At 52.2% G+C, this 20,741-nt stretch overlaps 1 protein-coding gene across 2 annotated transcripts; it reads left to right on the top strand.

Annotated features, from left to right (window-relative positions):
* Positions 1 to 1,056: 1,056 nt before the first annotated feature.
* Positions 1,057 to 18,349, top strand: SLC29A4 (solute carrier family 29 member 4). Of its 2 annotated transcripts, XM_032970418.2 has the most exons (10): positions 1,065 to 3,534; positions 4,906 to 5,043; positions 5,295 to 5,408; positions 6,861 to 6,989; positions 7,318 to 7,392; positions 8,594 to 8,883; positions 13,389 to 13,518; positions 14,409 to 14,587; positions 15,014 to 15,254; positions 15,955 to 18,349. In XM_032970418.2, exons 1-10 carry the CDS (start codon positions 3,264 to 3,266, stop codon positions 16,155 to 16,157), a joined length of 1,770 nt encoding a protein of 589 aa, XP_032826309.2. In that variant the 5' UTR covers positions 1,065 to 3,263; the 3' UTR covers positions 16,158 to 18,349. The 2 variants fall into 2 exon arrangements, with proteins under 2 accessions (XP_075929756.1, XP_032826309.2); XM_076073641.1 differs by lacking the exon at positions 7,318 to 7,392 and having other exon boundaries at positions 1,057 to 3,534.
* Positions 18,350 to 20,741: the final 2,392 nt, after the last annotated feature.

Raw genomic sequence — 20,741 nt, forward strand, 5'->3', positions numbered from 1 at the left:
TGTACGTTACTGGAAATGAAAGCTTAGCCGAGTATTGTTAAGAGGCGATGGCCCAGCAGTCTGTGAAGGCTACACGGGGGATCTTTGTGGCTGCGTGCGTGCGACTGTCTTTGTGACGTAGGCGCGTCGTCGAGAGAGGAGAGGGGGGGGGCAGCAGCTTAGGCCCTCGTACAGAGCCAGAGAGAAGCAGGCAGCCCTCTCTGCACCCTCGCCCCCTCTCCACCAGGATGAAGTAAGCGAGCAGCAATCGGAGCTAGACATCTGTGAAACGGAGCTCTAGCTCCTCGGATCCCTCCAGTATAGATACAGATTCTGAGTATGAAGCCGTGGGCTGGGTTGGCGGGGGTGGGGTGCTGGTGGGAAGGGGGCTAAGAGCAGCAGGGAGGGAATTTAGTTGCAGCTGAGAGGCCGAGTGGTTCCGTGTTGGCGGGGCGACCGCTAAGAACGATGCCCAAAGGCCTGCTGGCGAAGTCATTGTTGTTCGCTCTGGGCACGGACGCACGGGGGTGAAATGGGTGGCTCCGTCCCCTCGCTTGCGAGCGATTTGGAGCTGGTTGCGGGCAACGCAGCGGCTGTGGCGGGTGCCTTGCACTCGCATGGGAGACGAGGCTTGTCGCCGCGGGTTTCCTTCCTGTCTGAGCGAGGCCGAAGACCGGACTCGGAATGGAGAGAGGTTCGTCGTGTCGGCGGGTTGAGCGACTGACAGCACGGGTTAAACGTGGAGCGAACAAAAGCATAGATGTTTTTTTTTTAATGAGGATTTAAATGCCAGTGGGGTTGAGGGTCAGGTGCAGAGTCAGGGTTTGGGTTGGCCACGTTGCGCTAAATATGGACACGTCAAACATCGTACGTCCGTGTGTGAATGCGTTTGCTTGTTTCTGTCACTAAATTTGACGAATTATTCAATTCCGAAATGGTTTGGTACATCGCCCTCTATAAATCTGGGTCTGTTTTCCCCACCACCACCCACCCCCACCACCCACCACTACCACCAACCCCCCACCACCCACCAAAGACATCGAGTCTAATTGAATTGCTCCGTGGTGCAGTGTGGGTAACGACCACCCCGGAGGAACTGCGCTCCCCCCCCCCCAAAGGCTGAACGACGTGGAGTGTGCGAGACATATCAGAATGTTTATTTATACTGGAGGAGGAATCCGATGAGCTATAAAGCTCTTTGTCACAGATATCCAGTAAGGGTTGGTCAGGACGTTACAACAACAAACAACACAACAAACACGATAGGAGTGCAAAGTATAGAAAAGGTAAATCAACTAAAAAATATGCACAAATAAAACCACAACATTTTTATTTATGCTTACCAGCTAAAGCACAATAAACTATTAACTTTTTTTTCAGAAGCGACCTGGCCACAAATGATAGTTCAACAGGGGGGTGGAGGTGGGGGGAGACGTGACTCAAGGTGGGTGTTGTTCAATGACCATCGGTGAAATCGCAAATTTGCTTTCAGACTCGACTCTCGCTTCCAAAGTGACGGAATCACGAACTGACTCCGGGGTCATTTGAGCGGTAAACGCAGGGCAATTTGCTCGCGCGAACTTTCGAGCTCATGCGTCACCACGTGGCACTTTGTATCGCGAGACATTGCCAGTAGCAGCCGCATCACCACCATCATCATCATTATCGCCCACCGCGAGCCATGATCAATTCCTCTGCCGCTTGAAGGCTTGCCCTGCGAGTTCAACAAAACCGTCCAGCAGGGCGCACGAGAGTTGAACTCATTACGGCGCCTCGGTGGCCCTCGAACTCTCGAAACGATCCACGGTGCTCAACAAGCTGGCCGCGGCTGATGACGCCGGCAGTCCATTCTCAAGCCACTGCTGGATGAGGGTTGTTTGACCATACCTCACCGCCATGGTCACCGCGAGGTTTTGGGTGAAAAGGGGCACCACATCCCCAGGACCGGTCCCGATGTCACCCGGCAGCTGATGTTAGCCGTGGCCGGGAATGGAACCCAAAGTGTGGTGAGATGTTAATTGCCTCGCCTGGTATACAGAAAGTTGTGGAGTCGATCCCGATCCTGACGCCTGCTGTATATATTTGGATTTTGCGTGTCTCCCTCTCTCTCTCTCTCTCTCTCCGTGGTCGGGTGGATTTTTCTCCGGTTCGTCCGCATTTAGAATAAACATCACGCGTTTAGAGTATTTCGCTGCTCCTATAAATCCTCACGTGATGAGCCCACTTCGTTGAGCTATCATTTGTGATAGCCAGGTCGCTTCTAAAAAAGAACGACAGAGCTCAGTGGGCCTTATCTGGTAAAATAAAATACAGCAATAATGTAGTAACGTCGCTGGGTTAATGGTGCAGTGCATCAACCACTACGCCACCGCTCCACCAATTACAATTGATAAACAGCCGTCGGGAGCGAATGTCTTGGAGAGGGTGGCGGGTCGGATTTATGGACTTTGATTTGAGGCCGTGTGTGATGGAGGGTTATCTGGCATTCATGCAACCGTAATTAATCTGGAGGCACAAAGTGCGGCTTGGGAGTGGTGGCGGTGGTGATATGTGGGGAGCCGTAGTAGTAGTGTCGCCAAAGATCCCCCCCGTAGAGCCTTAACAGACTGTTGGGGCAAGTGCTGTTAGCGAGCAGAACCAATGAAGGCCGGCACGGCACACGAGTGGGTGGGTGGCCAGCACCACGTCCGGCCGCCTTTGTCTCCCTGGTGGCGATGTTTATGCATCGTAGCTGGTACAGTACTTATTTTAGGCTAAATCGACCTACGGGAGGCCCAGGACCGGTTCAGATATTTGCCACTCATGTTGGCCGTGAGCGGGAATCGAACTCCGGTCATCAGGTTCGTAGCGCGGTGCGCTAACCGCTACACCCCCCCCCCCCACACGCACCCACACAGACAAAGATCTCCCGAATAGCCTCAAAAGACTGTTGAGGCAAGTGCTGTTAGCCAGCACCTATGAAGGCCGGCACGGCGCGAGGGGGTGGGTGGCCAACATCGCGCACCACTACATCCACTCACACATTAACACACACATGTTGACACACACACACCCCCACTCACACACACACGTACACACACACACATACACACACACGTTGACACACACAGACCCCCACTCACACACGTAAACACACATACGTTGACACACACCCACTCACACACACGTTGATACACACACACGTACACACACGTTGACACACGTACACACACACAAACGTTGACACACACACGCGCGCACGCCGCTCCTGCGCGGAGCGCCTCGGTGTCTCTCTCCCGAGCCGAATGGAGGAGCAAGAGGAGGCTGCTGCTGTTGTTGATGTCGCGACTCTCACTCTCGCCATGACGCCCGGCCGAGACGCGGAGCAGCAGCAGCAGCAGGAGGAGGAGGACGTGGAGGAGGAGGGGGACGCGACGTGCAGAGAGCGCGCTCAGCAGGAGATGGAGCGCAGCTCCGCGGGAGGAGCAGCGGGAGCCGTGAATCACGGATTCGACGAGAGTCCGGACAGCAGCTTCCCCTCCAGCCCCGAGCGCAACAACGACCAACAGGCGCTACGTGCGTGAGACGGGGCGGCGTGTGTGTGACTGGGGTGTGTGTGACTGGGGTGTATGCGTGAGACGGGGCAACGTGTGTGTCACTGGGGTGTGTGCGTGAGACGGGGCGGCGTGTGTGTGACTGGGGTGTGTGTGACTGGAGTGTGTGCGTGAGACGGGGCAACGTGTGTGTCACTGGGGTGTGTGCGTGAGACGGGGCGACGTGTGTGTCACTGGGGTGTGTGTGACTGGGGTGTGTGCGTGAGACGGGGCGACGTGTGTGTCACTGGGGTGTGTGTGACTGGGGTGTGTGCGTGAGACGGGGCGACGTGTGTGTCACTGGGGTGTGTGTGACTGGGGTGTGTGCGTGAGACGGGGCGGTGTGTGTGTCACTGGAGTGTGTGCGTGAGACGGGGCAACGTGTGTGTCACTGGAGTGTGTACGTGAGACGGAGCGGTGTGTGTGTCACTGGGGTGTGTGCGTGAGACGGGGCGGCGTGTGTGTGACTGGGTGTGTGTGACTGGGTGTGTGTGACTGGGTGTGTGTGACTGGGTGTGTGCGTGAGACGGGAGGTGTAACAGGCTGAGTGGGGAGCGGTGGTGTAGCGGTCAGCGCGCCGCGCTACGAACTCGATTCCCGCTCACGGCCAACACCGGTGACGATTATCTGAACCCGTCCTGGGCTTCCCCTAGGTCGACTCAGCCTCAAATGAGTACCTAGTGCGGTATGTAAACATCGCCGCTGGGGAGACAAAGGCGGCCGTGCGTGGTGGTGCTGGCCACCCACCCCCCTCGTGTACCGTGCCGGCCTTCATCGGTGCTGCTCGCTAACAGCACTTGCCTCAGCAGTCTGTTAAGGCTATACGGGGATCTTTGTTGTTGTCTGTGTAACAGGCTGTGTGCGGCAGAGTGTGCGTGGAATGAGGGATTAGTCGACCACGGAATTCGGCCTTCGCGAGCCGCCTCGTCCGCAGAGGAGGAGGAGGCTCGTGGGCAATTTTGAGGGCGGAGGGAGCGACGCTCACAACAACGAGCGGAGCGCCAGGCGGATAAAACGCAGCGAATTGGCACAGTAGGGGCGGCACACACACACACAGGCGGTGCATCAGCCGGTCGTCTCAGCCGGTCAACCCGTGGCACCTGGGTCCGTCCCTTCACCTCCTTGGCAGCGAGTCTTCTGCACTTCGCATGACTTCAAAGTGTACCTAACCTGGCACAAGCGTCGTGCGTGGTGACGTGACCGCTGCTTAGTGGCGAACGAGGGTCGTCGTCATCGTTGTTGTTGTTATTGTTGTTGTTATTATTGTTGTTGTTGACCACGTGGGCGCCACGGGGTGACTGGGTCCGGTCGCACCTCCCTCGCTCCCCCACACCCTCCGCCCCCTCCCCCCCAGGGCCCGCGGACCCCCACAAGGAGCCACGTGACCCGTGCAACTTCATTTACCTGTCTATGGTGCTGGCGGGCACGGGATTCCTGCTGCCCTACAACTGCTTCACAGTCGACGTGGACTACCTCCACAGCGCATACCCAGGTGAGGCTACCCATAACCCCCTACTTGCACAGGGCATACCCAGGTGAGGCTTCGTATTACCCCCTATCTGCAAAGGGCATACCCAGCTGAGGCTGCCCATAGCCTCCTACCTGCACAGCGCTTACCCAGGTGAGGCTACCCATAACCCCCTAACTGCACAGCGCATACCCAGGTGTATTCACGATGATGTATTGAGATAATGTATCGATGACGTGTTGACGATACATTGATGACGATGTGTCTTGCCGCAGACTCGACCATCGTGTTCGACATCAACACCACCTACCTCGTCACGTCGCTCTGCACCGTTCTGCTTGTGAGCCTCCTGGTGGAACGGGTGGACATGCACACGCGCATCACTGCCGGTGCGTGGATGCGTGTGCGTGTGTGTGTGCGAGTTCGATTCCCGCTCACGGCCACCAAGACCAGTGACGAATATCTCAACCGGTCCTGGGCCCTCCCCTATCAAATGGGTTCCTGGTACGGTGTGTAAACATCGCCACTTAGGGAGACAAAGGCGGGCGGGCGTGGTGCTGGCAATCCAGTCCACCGTGCACCATGCCTGCCGTTGTAGGTGCTGCTCCTCGCTAACAGCACTTACGGTCACAGCCTGCTAAAAGGCTATTGGGTAAACCCCGTGATCACAAATCGCTCTCTAATTCAATGCAAGGCGCTTGAAGAGCAGCATCTATTTACCGTCCTTAAGGGAGGAAGAGTGGCGACACTACCTCTAAACCCCCCTCCCCCCCTGAAGATTTCTGAGGCCTTGGGCACGTGACAGGGCAGCCGCCCCCCCGTCCCTGAAACTATTTGACATCGTTTTCAAAGCATGTCGTTCAGGAATATTTCCATGGCTGTACCACAGGACTTACTATTTGGTGACCAATACATTCCCCCCGTGCCCCGTGACCCCGTGTTCCCATACTTCCGTGAGCCGTGACCTCGTGACTCTGTGTCTATGTTACTCCATGTCCCCGTGCCTCCGTGTATTTTTTTAAAAAGTGATTTGTTTACCTTTCCTATACTTTGCACTCCTATCGTGTTGTGTACTAATTGTTCTTGTAACGTTCTGACCCGCCCCAACTGGACATCTGTGAAAAAGCGCTTTATAGGATCATAGGTTTTTCCTGTTTTTTCTGGCAACAAAGCAGCCGTGTTAAGATGTTAAGACACCAAACTGAAACCTTTTACAAGGAATCATGTGTGCATTAACCACAATGCTTGTGGTCAGAATGCAAACCAAAAACATACTCTCATAATATATGCATTGTCCTTGAAACTGATTGGTCCACAGCTTTCTTTTAAAGCCTCGTCTCAAACGGTGTTAGACCAGAGGACGCCAAAAGGCCCAAATCAGTTTCAAGGACAATGCATATATTATCAGAGTATATTCTTGGTTCCTTCGGTAAAGTCACATAAAAGGGAAATAATAAAGAACCAAGAATATTAATCCCTATAGTCACGAAAGCTTGAAATCGAAATTTATCAGAGTATGTTTTTTGTTTGCATTCTGACCACAAGCATTGTGGTTAATGCAAACATGATTCCTTGTACAAAGGTTTCAGTTTGGTGTTTTAACATCTTAACACCTGTTTTGTTGCCAGAAAAAAGGGGAAAAACCTATTATCATATTTTGGTACTGGCAAAGGAGGTCCCATGATGTAGCGCTTTATAGCTCATCTGATTCTTCCAGTATAAATACATATTCTGATTCTGATGATTTTGACCCCAAGATTCCACGTGCCCGTGACCTGGTATCTCCGTGTTCCCAAGATTCTGTGACCCCTTGCCCCCGTGACCCCGTGACCCCGTGCCAGGCTACGTGCTGGCCTTGTTGCCGCTGCTCTTTGTGGGGCTCTGCGAGGTGTGGTTTGGGCTCATCCCGCACCACGCCTCCTACCAACTGCACCTGCTCTCCGTCGCCGTCGTGGCCTTCGCGAGCACAGGTGTGGGCAACACGTGATCCGGGGGAGGAAAGGAGGGGCACAGGTGACACGTGGTGGGCGGGGGGGGGGTAAAGAGGGGATAGGATGGGGAGGAAGACAATGAGGATGGAGGGAAGGGTGACCAAGGAAGGTGATGGTAAGGAAGGGAAAGCGATGGAGGTGGGGATGGGACGGGAGGTAGGGGATGGGAGATGTCAGGTAGTGGAGGGAGGATGGGAAGAGGGGTTGGAGGGAGGGGTGGGGATGGGAAGAGGGGTTGGAGGGAGGGGTGGGGATGGGAGGGAGGGAGGATCGGCTGACCCCTCCACCACTCCTGTTTTGTGTGAAGTGCAGCAAGCCAGCTACTATGGCTTCTCGGGGATGCTGCCGCCTCGGCACACACAGGCCGTGATGACGGGCGAGAGTGAGTACAAGTGTAATGACGACTCGGCACACTTGTCTTGTGGTGGTTTCTTTATTGAAGAGACACGTTCACTTGGAACAGGTGGAGACCCCCACTGCAACAGCCCCGAGTCTCCCGCGTATCTCCCTTCATAACGGACTGAGGCGACGCCCCCATTCCCGAAGCTTCTCGCTGACTCTCGTCGGTCGCTCCACCAGCAGACTCTACTGTCCTCTTCCGGCACCTGGCCACGCTCCTATTCTAGATCATTCCCGTAGCCACCAGTCCCTTCGTACTTACAGCAGACACTCCTGTCATTACCTCCCGTGGCCACTAGTCCATTCGTACTGCACGCTGACTCCCCTGTCATTACCTCCCGTGGCCACTAGTCCATTCGTACTGCACGCTGACTCCCCTGTCATTACCTCCCATGACCACTAGTCCATTCGTACTGCACGCTGACTCCCCTGTCATTACCTCCCGTGGCCACTAGTCCATTTGTACTGCAGGTTGACTCCCCTGTCATTACCTCCCGTGGCCACTAGTCCATTCGTACTGCAGGCTGACTCCCCTGTCATTACCTCCCGTGGCCACTAGTCCATTCGTACTGCAGGTTGACTCCCCTGTCATTACCTCCCGTGGCCACTAGTCCATTCGTACTGCAGGCTGACTCCCCTGTAATTACCTCCCGTGGCCACTAGTCCATTCGTACTGCAGGCTGACTGCCCTGTCATTACCTCCCATGACCACTAGTCCATTCGTACTGCAGGCTGACTCCCCTGTAATTACCTCCCGTGGCCACTAGTCCATTCGTACTGCACGCTGACTTCCCTGTCATTACCTCCCATGGCCACTAGTCCATTCGCACTGCAGGCTGACTCCCCTGTCATTACACATGAACGCACACATGAACACACACAGTTCCGCTGTGTAGCTCGCGCAGCCTGTTGGGGCGTTGGGACTGTTGGGGAGCACCTATTAAGGCTGTCATGGCGTACGAGGGGGTTGGTGTGGTTGACTACACGCCGGGCCGCCTTTGTCTCCCCCGTGCTGATATTTACACACCGCAATCAGGTTTTCATTTTAGGCTGTTTCGACCTACGGGAGCCCCAGAACCGCTTCAAATATTCATCACCAAGCAAGCGGATTTTTCGACCATACCTGTGTGCAATATCCCCGCGGTGCCACCTCAACCCCCCGCTCCCCTCTCCACCCACCCAAGGCCTGGCGGGGGTGGTGGCCTCCACGACCCGCGTGGTGACCCGCGCCTCCGTGGGCGACGTGAGGACGAACACGGGCATCTTCTTCGCGGCGGTGGCGGCGATGGAGGTGGTGTGCCTCCTGTGCCACCAGCTGGTGCGCCGCTCTCGCTTCGTGCACCACCACACGGGGGCGGCGCGGGGTGGAGGACGCCGCCCCGCGCCCCCCTCCAAGCCCGAGTCCTTCCCCGAGCGGGGCACGGCCGCGCCCTACGTGGCCCGGCACAGCGTGGCAGGCGAGGAAGTGACATTTGTGAGTCGTCTGTGTGTTTTTCTATTTGTTGTGGGGTCCCCCCCCCCCGCTACCCCCCCCCACCTCCCCCCCCACCTCCATGATAACCTCAACTTCCATGGTTAACTGGACTTCCATGGTAAACTGGACTTTTATGATAAACTGGACTTCTATGGTTAACTGGACTCCCATAGTAAGGGTTCGGAAAAAAAATAACAATTTGGTAAAAAAAAAAAGGTCAATATTTTAAGAGCCGCAATGCATGTGGTAAATACGAGACAGTGGTCCTTAATAAATAACGTCACGATGCAGTCCTTAAAGAGCCGCATGCGACTCTGGAGGCGCAGGTTTCTGACCCCTGGCCTAGGACTATGGACACTGTGCAGTACTGTACACCACAGTACTATAATACAGTTCAAAACCACACCTGTAGCAATCAATTCCCATACCACGAAAAAAATGGCAATTCCTGTACTCTCCGTGTCAGAGACAGGAGGCTCCATGTTTTCAGTTTTTCAGTTTATTTATTTGGTATGGCCCTGTGAACCATTCGGCTCTTGAATCGGGTGCAACCACAACAAAAAAAAACACGAACAAGAAAACATCTTAAAGTGACTATGTGTGACTGTGCAAACAGAAAATCTATGAAAAAAAATAGTAAAATATTTCTGAAAAAGCACCGTACACCAATGCTGTGTGCAAAAATCCCAGTGGGATGCAAGTCAAACAACAACAACAACCACAAGAAAACTTAGATTAAGGCCATCAGTCTAACTCCGTACTACAACAAAACAAACATGTCCAAACCAAAAAAACATCTTCGAAATCACCAAAAAATAAAGCCAGAATTACAATGTAACAGTGATTATAGGGACTGTGACCGAATTTTTTTACAATAAACTACATAAATAACATGTAACACCAAACCCTAGAGCCATAGCTGGCTGCATGAGTTACTCCACAACAACATAAGCATCAGTCAGAGTATCAAATGTTTCAATGCACCTTTAAGATGAGCACGCTAAATCAAAATACAGATAATACTTTGCAGCGTCATCCGGTGCGAAACATTTTATTTTATTTTACGCCAATGAATAGCAGTGGCAGCTAGGGGTGTACAACTCCTCTAGAGCAGTTTTGAGAGAGGATCTCATTGGTAGCGATTCAAGTTGCAGTTTATTGGCAGTGGCATTCCAGATCCTGGGGGCATCAATAGCAAAGGCCCTTCCTCCAGTTTTTGTACGGCAATAGGGAATGTGAAGCTGGTAAATGAGTGAAGACCTGAGGTCAAATTTGTTCTTTGAAACAGAGAGGAGATCCAGCAGGTAGTCTGTGGATTTTTTTGTAAGTACATCATGAATAAATAAAATCTGGTGCACAAGCCGTCGAACATTAAGAGATGTTAAGTTTGACCCAATGTAGAGATCACAGTGGTGAGTCCTATGTGGGCAGTTCAATGTAAATCTTAAGGCCGAGTGATAGATGGAATCAAGCTCCTTCAGTACAGTACTTGGGGCTGATTTATACACGATGTCACAGTAGTCAAGTAGAGGCAGTATGGTAGCTTTTATCAATTCCAAACGGAACATAGGGGGGAAGCAGTGCTTGTGTCGATACAGAAAAGTAATTTTTATTTTTGTCTTTTTACCAATATAATCAATGTGATCTTCAAAATTCAGTTTTGAATCCAGGATGACCCCAAGATACGTATAGATCTTGACTTGCTCTATTTGATAATTATTGGTTTTGGAGGTATTCAGGACTAGTTTAAGAGCAACTAGCTGATGTTGTAGTTTGTTGAAATCACCCTGTAGCTTAGCAATCACGTCATCCGGAGAGCATCCAGTAGTAATCAGTATCGTGTCATCTGCAAAAAGATTTACCCTGGAATGATCCAGGTCAGTGCCCAAGTCATTGACATAAAGAGAGAACAAAAGGGGGCCGAGGATGGAACCCTGTGGAACCCCTTTTGTTATCTTAACACTGTTTGACCTCCAACCATCTGTGAATACAGTTTGGGTGCGAGAAAAGAGGTAATTTTGTAACCATTTTACTGCGTTTTCGGAAAAACCGAGGCAACTTAGTTTACTAATCAGGGTGTTCTGGTCTACTGTATCAAAAGCTTTGGACATGTCTAGAAAAAGAGAGGCACAGTACTGCTTATTATCAAGGCTACTGTAAATGTGATTCAGAGAGTCTAATGCAGCAGATGTGGTGCTGTATTTTTTTCGGAACCCAGATTGTTTTAGATGTAGTAGATTGCTGGTGGACAGTAAACTGCTAATTTGGTAGTTCAATAATTTTTAAAAAAATTTCATCAACGGGGACCAAATTGATCATCTTTAGGGCCCCCTTTGTGAAGTGGACGGACATAGGAATGTTTCCATTCTAGAGGAACTGATGCTTCTTTGATGGACAGGTTGAAAATATGGGCTATAGGTTTGTATATTAGGTGACCAACAGTTAGTAAAGCAAAGACGGGAATACTATCTTTGAGATAGGACAGTTGTTTCAGAACATTACTTTCGTGGATTGGCTGGAAGCTAAATTCGTTTAATGTTTGGACAGGGGTGTAGGAATTTGCATGAGCAGGGGTGACTCCCAATACATTATCAAAAAGATTACCAGCTTCAGAAAAATGAAGGTTAAAATTGTCAACTATTTTTTTGGGATCTTAAAAATATTCCCCATTTCAGTTAAGCTCAACGGGCAGATTGTCTGTTTTTGATGCCTTTTCGATACATTTGATTGTTTTCCAGAAATTTCTGGCATTTCCACGTGATTCCAGGAGAGTGGAGGAAAAGTAGGCATTTTTTGCATGCCGTATTTTTTTGACGCATCTATTCCTTAAAATGCTATATTCTAGCCAGTCATTGACCAAATTACTTTTCTGAGCACGTGCCCAAGCCTTGTCCCTAGTTTTCATGAGCTTTGTAATCAATGGATCAAACCATGGTGGGCGGTTGCCTTTAGTTTTAAATCTAACTAACGGAGCATGTTTGTTAAGAATTTGGAGAAACGTGTACCTGAAGGTCTCCCAAGCCGTAGTCAGGTTAGGGATATCACAGACCTTGTCAATATCCGAGTGAAGCACATCATTAGTAAATGCCTGAGTGCTGATGTGTCTCATAGAGTGCTTCTCAACCAATTTAGGGGGGGCTTTGGGTCTGGCTGATGATCTTACCCCAAAAATGAAGGAGTGATCACTAAGGTTATTACCCAGAACACCAGTCAGTGTGAAATTTTGAGGGGCATTTGTCAATAGGACGTCATGCAGAGATGACTGTCCCGGATTTTTTAGGTTGGGTCTTGTGGGGACATTTATTAATTTAAACAGGTTAAATTAATCTGCTAAATTTGTGGCCACGGCCGGCGGGTTTAGCCAATTCCAATTTAGATCACCCACTAAAACTATTTCACCTTTAGGGAGGCCCCCAAAAAGTTATCTCAGTGCAGATGCAGCTTCAACATCCTTCCCACAAGACGGTCTATAGCAGCACACTACCAATATCTGTTGGTTATTTGGGAGAGTTATTCTGAGAGCCAGACCTTCAAAGCAACATTTTTTAAACAAGGAGTGAGCTAGTGAACATGCAATAGTATTACGAACATAGATGGCAATTCCACCTCCTTTAGATCCTCGATCAAGCCGAAAAAGGTTGTAGTTGTCAATCGTAATCTGCAAGTCATTGACGGCAGGAGTGAGAACTGTTTCTGTTAGGCAAAAAATGATCCGGGTCAAGATTTGCCACTTCTAGTTTTAGTTGACTTAATTTAATCACAAGCCCGCTGATGTTGACATGTAGAACACCAACACCTTTCCTGCTAGAAAAATCTACAGAATTATACGAGTTCTTTACATATGGGCCAGGATGAAGCTCAATACCACCCAGAAATAGGAAAAGTAGAATTAATAGTTTGCAAAAGTATTTTCTGTGAAAGGATGAAGAGCAGCGAACCTTGGACGAATAGCAGTAGCTCGCAGATGGTGTTATTTTTAAGAGCAGAATAAAGGTTGGAAGGAGTGCTGGTGAAGTAATGGGACAAAGATAGGGTTTAAAAGGATACAATGATGGAGTGTAGAAGTGTCTATGAGCTGTTTCATTAGCAGGTGTAGTGGCAAATCGAGCAACAAGTATGGATGCAAAGTAACGAGGGTAGCCCTCTAATTCTGCCTTCAACTGAGGGCTCAGATAGACCCTCCTTCTCAGGGTCAGACCAAGGCAGGAGGCCACCCTGATGTGGCCACGTTCCAAAAACTCACGGCGAAACCTCTCGGAGGCAGATTGGGTGGAAGCCATAATTCGTTACAGGGCAATAAGTTTATAGCCGAAATAAATAATTAAACATCCCGAGATAGAAAACCTATCCGTTGTATAGAATTCAGATTAACGTACATACAAGCACACACACATTTCAAAAATTACATTGTAAGCATTTTACTGTTATTGTCTTAGTCAAAACGGGACAAGATGCTATGATGTATCTCACCCACCCCCCTCCTCCGTTACAATCTCCCGCACCAGGAGAATGAGGTCACCCAGAAGGATGACTCACCCGTGTGGGATGGACTGAACCATGTGGGCGAGGAGGGGGGTGTCTACGTCCGCATGGACCCTCCCATGCAGAGCGATGGCGCTTTGAAGAAAATGTTTGGTAATACTCACCGCGCTGCCCTAACATCTAGTGCAGACGCACAGCGATCAGCTCACTCACTCGCTCGCGCAGACAGGGCGCCGCTACTTAGAGGGGGTGCCCTCGCCAGTAAGGGCAGCAGGGATTCGCAGTGGTGATTACAGCACAGGACCTGGGTTAGACTCCCTACTCGGGCGCCTGTCGGTGTAAAAGTCTGCATCTTCTCACCCTGTTCTGTGTGGGTTTCCTCCGGGTGTTCTAGGGAGTCCTGCACTGGGATATTTGACCAACCACAGACATTGCGTGTGTGTGTGTATTGGTAGCCATGGGAGTAAACCGGAGAAACCGGAGGATAACCCATGATGAACTTCTTTCGCACCGTACGTAGCCAACCGTGATAATTGGAGGCGCGGAAGGAAGGAGTCGGTAGTGCGGGGGGAAGGAGGGCCTTAAAGTGGGGAAAACAACCTGCACGCAGAAAGGTCGCCACTCTGCTGCCCACAGTGCCTGTCCCGGTCTTTACTAAACTAAAAACGTCTTCTTTTATTTTACCAGGTAAGGGCCACTGAGCTGTATTGCTCTTTTTCAGAAGCAACCTGGCCATCACAATTGATAGCCCAACGAAGTGGCTTATCATCATGTGGACATGTCTAGCAGCCAAATACTCTAAACGCATGATGTTGATTCTGAATGCGGAAGGAAAAACCGTGAGGACCCGGCGAAAAAATCCACACGAACACGGGGATCGCACCAAACGACCTCCTTTATATCAGGCGAGGTAGTTAACATCTCCTAGCCACCGTGGCGCCAGGGGCAGAAACTGCAATGATGTTGGGATCTGAGCCTGCCCGATCTGATCCGTAGCCCTCCCCCCCCCCACACTCCCTCCTCCCCACCCCCTCCTCCGTCAGGGTCTCGCCTGGCCGTAAGCCGCCTGCTGTGGCCGTACATGTCGGCGATCGCCATCACGTACCTCATCTCCCTGACCGTCTACCCGGGGCTGCTGTCCGAGGTGCGCAGCTGCGAGCTGGGCGAGTGGATGCCCATCATGCTCATGGCGCTCTTCAACTACGCCGACCTCCTCGGCAAGGTGCGGGTGGGGTGGGCGGGGGGGGGGGGGGGGTGAGGAGTAGCGGGGCAGGGAGGGCGGGGGCACGGGGGTCAGAGGGGCACGAGGGTAGGGAGCAAGGGGGCAGGGGGGCAGGGGGGGGGGGCATGGGGCAGAAGCTGCTTGAGTGTCCAGCAGCGCACGTCCTGAGGTTGGCCAACGGCGGTGCGGCCTGCCCATCACAAATGAGAGCTCGACGAAGTGGCTTCTCACGTGGGGATGATGTATTGCAGCCAAATGCTCTGAACGCGTGTTTATAAATGTGGAGGGATGATAGATCATATATATATAAAAAATAAAGTTGCCATAGATATTTAGAATTAATAAATTTCCTCCCCCCCCCACCCCCTCCGCCCCACACACCCCAAATCCCCCGCGACTCTTCCGACCCCCGCCCGCTCGACTCAGATTCTGGCCGCTGCCCCCGTGCCCTGGAAGCCGCTGTGGTTGGTGCTGGGCTCCCTGTCGCGCCTGCCTCTCATCCCCCTGCTGGTGCTGTGCACCGCACCGCTGGGGGCCCCCGTGCTGCCCCCACCGGCCTGGCCCTGCGCCCTCTCCATCCTGCTGGGCATCACCAATGGCTACATGTGCAGCGTGCCCATGATCCGCGCGCCCGGCGCTGTGCCACCGGAACGCAGGGAGCTGGCCGGTGAGCCGGGGCAGCGTGCTGGGCGGGGAGGGGGGTAGTTGTGATGGGCAGGGTGCTGAGAGATGCGCGGTGGTTTAATGATGGGGGGTGCTGAATGGGGTGCTGAGAGGGGTACTGGGCAGAGTGCTGAGAGGGGTGGTGTGATGAGCGGGGTGCTGATGGGGTGCTGGGCAGAGTGCTGAGAGGGGTGGTGTGATGAGCGGGGTGCTGAATGGGGTGTTGAGCAGGGTGCTGAGAGGGGTGGTGTGATGAGTGGGGTGCTGAGCGGCATGCTGACTGGGCAGGTGAGTGGTGGTGTGGTGAGAGGGTTTGTGAGCGGTGGTGTGGTGAGAGGGTTGGTGAGCGGTGGTGTGGTGAGAGGGTTGGTGAGCGGTGGTGTGGTGAGAGGGTTAGTGAGCGGTGGGGTGGTTGAGAGGGTTGGTGACCGGTGGTGTGGTGAGAGGGTTGGTGACCGGTGGTGTGGTGAGAGGGTTGGCGAGCGGTGGTGTGGTGAGAGGGTTGGCGAGCGGTGGTGTGGTGAGAGGGTTGGCGAGCGGCGCCGTGGTGAAGAAGCGGTCAGCGGCGGTGCGGTGAGGCGGGTGGCGACTCGTGTTGCGGCGAGCGTCTCTGGGTGAGGGCAGGCGAGTGTCACGTGAGTGCGGCACGTCACCTCGCCCGTGCGCTCCTCGTCCATCGCAACACTGTGACCCCCTCCGCGCAGGCAACATCATGACGGTGTCGCTGATGATGGGTCTCACGGCGGGCTCGCTCATCGCCTACTCCTTCTCGGGCCAGGTGCGCGCCCCCGACGTGCCCTGCGGGGCCCTCAACTCCACCCTCGTCAGCTCCACCCTCGGCGGCTCCAGCCGGGGCATCGCCACGAGCACGGCGCCCTCGGTCTTAGTGGAGCGCACGCTCCTGTGATGACGACGACGACGACGTCACAAAGAGTTCCTCACACCGCGTGGACCCGGCCCGCGCGCGCGTTTCCCCACTCGGCACGCGAGAGGGCCGTTTTCGGAGCTGCGCGGTCCGCTGCAGTGGTGGCGGTAGTACAGCTCGACAACTGCGGCATCGCCAGAACTCGGTGCCAATAAAATTCCTGTCGCCAACCGCGTGTGGACGTACAAATTCTGTCCGACTGTCCGTCTCAAACCGGGTGTCAAGTCCGGGTCAATCCGAGGTCACGCCGGGGTCAGGTGGCGACCCCAGGGCGGCACCCCCGCTTCTCAGAGCCGCTTTGAGCGGGAAATGTCTCGGCAAAGCGATGATCCTTAAACGGCTGCTGACGGGACGTGCCGCGTGGGGTGACTCCTGGAATCGATTTTGCGCGCACGATTCGCACGCAAAACGCGATTCGCAGAACGAGACAAGTGGAATCGGTTCTTGCGAATTGAACCGTGGCGCGAATCGTGGCTCTTCCGTGGAATCACTCTGCCTGTCAAAACAAAGCCCCAGGAGTGCGGGCCCTGAGGACGTCGTTGAGCCAATCAGAATAGTTTTAGCGTGGTCATTGGCGTTGCCCAGCCTTATATTGGAGAGACAGGGGGCAGCGTGGGTTCGGTAGAGGGGATAGGCTTATGGATAGTTAGGTTTGGGGTCGGAGATAAGGTTCGGTTTGGTGTGGGATATTGTCGGCGTTACGGTCTGGATGAGGCTTAGGGTTGGGGTTTGGATCAGGGATAAGATTGGGATTAAGGATCGGGTTAGGAGTAATCGTGTTCGGGTTGGGGTTAGGATTCTATGTAGTGATCGGAATAGGATTCGGTATAGTGTTAGGATTGCGGTTAGAGATAGCATTAGGACTGATCGTGTAAGGGATAGTGTTGGGTTCTGATTCAGTACTGTGTAGTATTGGGGTTAGCTATATGATTTAGGATAGTGTTAAGATTGGGTTAGGGATAGTGTTCGGGTTAGAGATAGAGCTATGATTGTCTGCAGAACTATGTTTTCAGTCGCATTATTTCAGACTGTTTGCGCCTTCGGCTGATGGCTATGTGCTCCATGATGCCTTCCGTGTGCAGGTGCGCGCGCATGTGCTTGTGTGTGGACATGTGTGCACGTGGACACGTGTGTACTAGCGACGATTATCAGAACCGGTTCCTCGGCCTCCCCTAAGTCAACTCAGCCTCAAATGAGCACCTGGTGCGGATTAAGGTGTATAAACATCGCCACTCGGGAGACAAAGGTGACCGGGCGTTGTGCTGGCCACCGACCCCCTCGTGTGCCGTGCCGGACTTCAGAGGTGCTTGCCCTAACAGTCTGTTAAAGGCTATACGGGAGGGTTCTTTGTGTTTGTGGATGTGTGTAGGTGCATCCGTGTATTTGCGTGCGTTTGTCGCCTTAAATAAATGGCCAGTTCTCACGCCCCACCCCCCATCACCGCTCCACAGTCGTAAAGGCTACGCGGGGAGGTCTAGAGCGTGCGCGTGTTTGCGTGTGTGGCCGTGTGTAATTGTTAATGCCTCCCAAAGGAGATGTTTTTTTTTTGTGGCCGTGCAGGGTCAATTAAATGAAATGGCAGTAAGTCCTCGTTCGACGCGGTCGTAGATGCGTTCGTGAAAAGTGCCTCGTGAGAGAAGCGAAAAACGCGTTAAGCGAAAACTATTTCCCCAATAGTGTAATGATAAAAGTTTGGCGAGATATGACGAACGCAGACACAGTGAGATGGCGGGACAAACAACCGAGTTGCTCTATCGTTCCGCGCATTGTATCACACCGCACAGCCGCGCAGCTCAAGAAAGTAGTTTGTCGTCGACCGCTCAGAAAGCGCGCTATAGCGGTGCGCTTATTTACAGCGTTATAACACCACACGTTAAGCGAGGACTCGGCGTGCTTGTTTCTATTTGCTCCGCTGAAGGAGAGAAACGAGTTGGCGTTGCTCTTGTCTACGTTGTCGATCGCCGTAATCTTCCGCCTGCTGTCAACGTGGCTTCAAATGTGGCGCGCGGGATATCTCCACGTGGGGCGATGGGCGAGAGAAACCGCCTGCTGCCACTGCTGCTGCTGGAATTGAACCCAGGGTCTCTGTTTCTCTTCGCCCGAAGTGCATGACTGTCGTGCCAATGGGCGACTCCCGTCTCTTGGGAAATAAAGACGGCCGGCGATGATGATGATGATGGTGTTGTGAGCCGGTAACTTCCCACTGATGGGCAACAGCCTCCCACATTTCCTTCCGTTTTCTCCTTTTATGCATCTGTAGGGTCTCCTATGTGAGTCCATGTATGGGTATCTGTGAGTTTATTGGTCTATGCGAGTCTATGTGAGTCTATGGGTCTCTGTATGAGTTTATGGGTGTCTATGTGAGTCTATGGGTTTCCATGTGGGTTTCTGTGACTCTATGTGAGTCTACGTGTCTCTGTGTGAGTCTATGTGTCACTATGTGAGTTATGGGTCTCTATGCAAGTCCATGGGTCTCTAAGTGAGCCGGTAATTAGTGTTATTTTTGTTGTGAGCCTGTAACCTCCCGTTCTCTTCCTCTTTTTAACTGCGCCTGTCCAGGAGTGCCCTCCGCACTCTGTGATCAGAATACTTTTTTTATCCTGGAGGAATCCGATGAGCTGTGAAGCTCTATGATGTCACCTCGGTCATAGCGTGTCCACCGTCTCTCATCAGCCACTCTCATTACGCGCCCTCTCCCATTTCCGCTCGAATCTATTGGCTTTAACAAACAGCATTAGTGTTGACTCCTCTTCCTTATATAGATGGGTTTTTTTTCAGAAGGCAATGCGTCCGATGGAATGCGTAAATATTTGTTTTTAATGTGGAGACAAATACGGGAGGGAGCCCTATTGTGATGATTAATTTTGCAAGTCGAGTTAAAATGGGATGTTCACCTCCGATTAGCACGATTGGCTGCGTACGGTGCGAAAAAAGTTCAACATATTGTACATACTCGTATGCCTCACAAGCAAGCCCTCACAGATCTCCCGTTTGGTGGCGGGTGGCGCCCTCTAGCGGTGGCACGGCACCATCGCAACTTCCAAATTCAACCGGAGGCAGATGAGTTACCGCATTGCATTCCCAAAGGAGGCCCTGACATACCTTCATCATCGTCGTTGACAATCCACTGCCGGCCTCTCCACTGCTGGATGAAGGCCAAGGTGACGTCGCCGCCACCTTTCTCGCGGCTGGGTCGCCACGGTGGTGAGATGTTAACTACCTCGCGTGGTATACAGGAGGCTGTGGGTTCAATCTCGACCACGCCTGCTATATTTGCGTCTGCATCTCTCCCCGTAGTCGCGTGGATTTGTTTTCCCGGGTCCTCTGGGTTTCCCCTCCACATTTAGAATCAACATCACGCGTTTAGAGCATTGGTCTACTATACATTTCTACATGACGATAAGCCACTTTGTTGAGCTTTCATTTGTCGCCAGGACGCTTCTGAATAGGAGCGAAATAGCTAAGTGGGCCTCACCCGGTGAAATACAAAAATAGTTTAGTCGACTTGACCGTGTACCCATTTATACTGCTGGGTGAACAGAGGCGGTGTGTTGGATAATTGAATATTTCCCCATTGTTTGAACGGACACGCTGGGAGCTTGAATCGGAACGGGCGACCTCTGGATTCCAAGTTTAGCCGTTGTTGGCTAATCGTCTCGTGGTAGGTCTGCTTATTCGTTCAAATTAGTGAGATTTTAGAAAAGGAAAAAACCCAGTTTTGGAAAAGTTACAGCAATTGACATATAGCCCGTGTGTTCCCTACAAGTTAACGCTTTCCAGAGGACATTAACACGTTTCAACTTAAACGCATTAAAATAAAACGTGAAGCCGTGGCAGCGTGTCAAGAACTCGGCAATCAATTCCCAGGCACGGTTCGAGTCGGAGCAAAAGTCCAGTAACTCAATCACCCAGCCCGCACAGACGTGAAGTTTGATGGTCAAACAAGCCCCACAACCGCCATAGCAGACGCCTTCATCCACTAGTTGACTGACAAAAGGACTGTAAACAAATATAAATTATCCTAACTTCACATCCTTTCTGGAGTCGCTCTGGCCAGCTGAGATTCATTCGGCAGTCCCTTGATGGCAGGCACAAGACAATATTAAGCATTACCTCGAAAAGTTTGGATTTCTCTATTCGGGCAGTGTTAAATGGGGGAGATGTCGTGGATTTATTTAGCTCAATTCTAATCATGCCATGGTGAATTTGGCGGCCTCATTCCAGGTGACGGACCCTGGGGGACATTGCTGCAATACAGGTGTCGGTGGTTTATGAATCCATTGGGTAGAACTCAGGATTCCCAACCACCGCATCATTAACAAATGCCATGGCTTTGCCGTTTTTGGTCCAACGCCTTCAAAGCCCGCCAACAGACCACAATGCATGGTCAAAAACCCCCAATAGTCCAACATACGGTGGGACCGAACTTGATAATCCCAGGGTGGATTGGAGAGTTGTAAATTGTTTACCATTGCCAATGAACTCTGCTGTACCATTTAAAATCAATGCAGGTGTTGCAGATGGCTTGCATTTAAACCCTGGTAATTCGACAGAGCTGGCTTGGGG

The sequence above is a fragment of the Petromyzon marinus genome, chromosome 43, assembly GCF_048934315.1.
Source record: "Petromyzon marinus isolate PM22_M1 ecotype Great Lakes invasive population chromosome 43, UKy_Petmar_22M1.pri1.0, whole genome shotgun sequence".
NCBI lineage: Eukaryota > Metazoa > Chordata > Hyperoartia > Petromyzontiformes > Petromyzontidae > Petromyzon > Petromyzon marinus.

Excerpts from the sequence above, each read along its gene's own strand:
- SLC29A4 (XM_032970418.2), top strand. The coding sequence starts at position 3,264 with ATGGAGGAGCAAGAGGAGGCTGCTGCTGTTGTTGATGTCGCGACTCTC. Across the intron at positions 3,535-4,905 it reads CAACGACCAACAGGCGCTAC|GGCCCGCGGACCCCCACAAG; the intron begins GTGCGTGAGACG and ends CCTCCCCCCCAG. Across the intron at positions 14,588-15,013 it reads ACGCCGACCTCCTCGGCAAG|ATTCTGGCCGCTGCCCCCGT; the intron begins GTGCGGGTGGGG and ends CGCTCGACTCAG.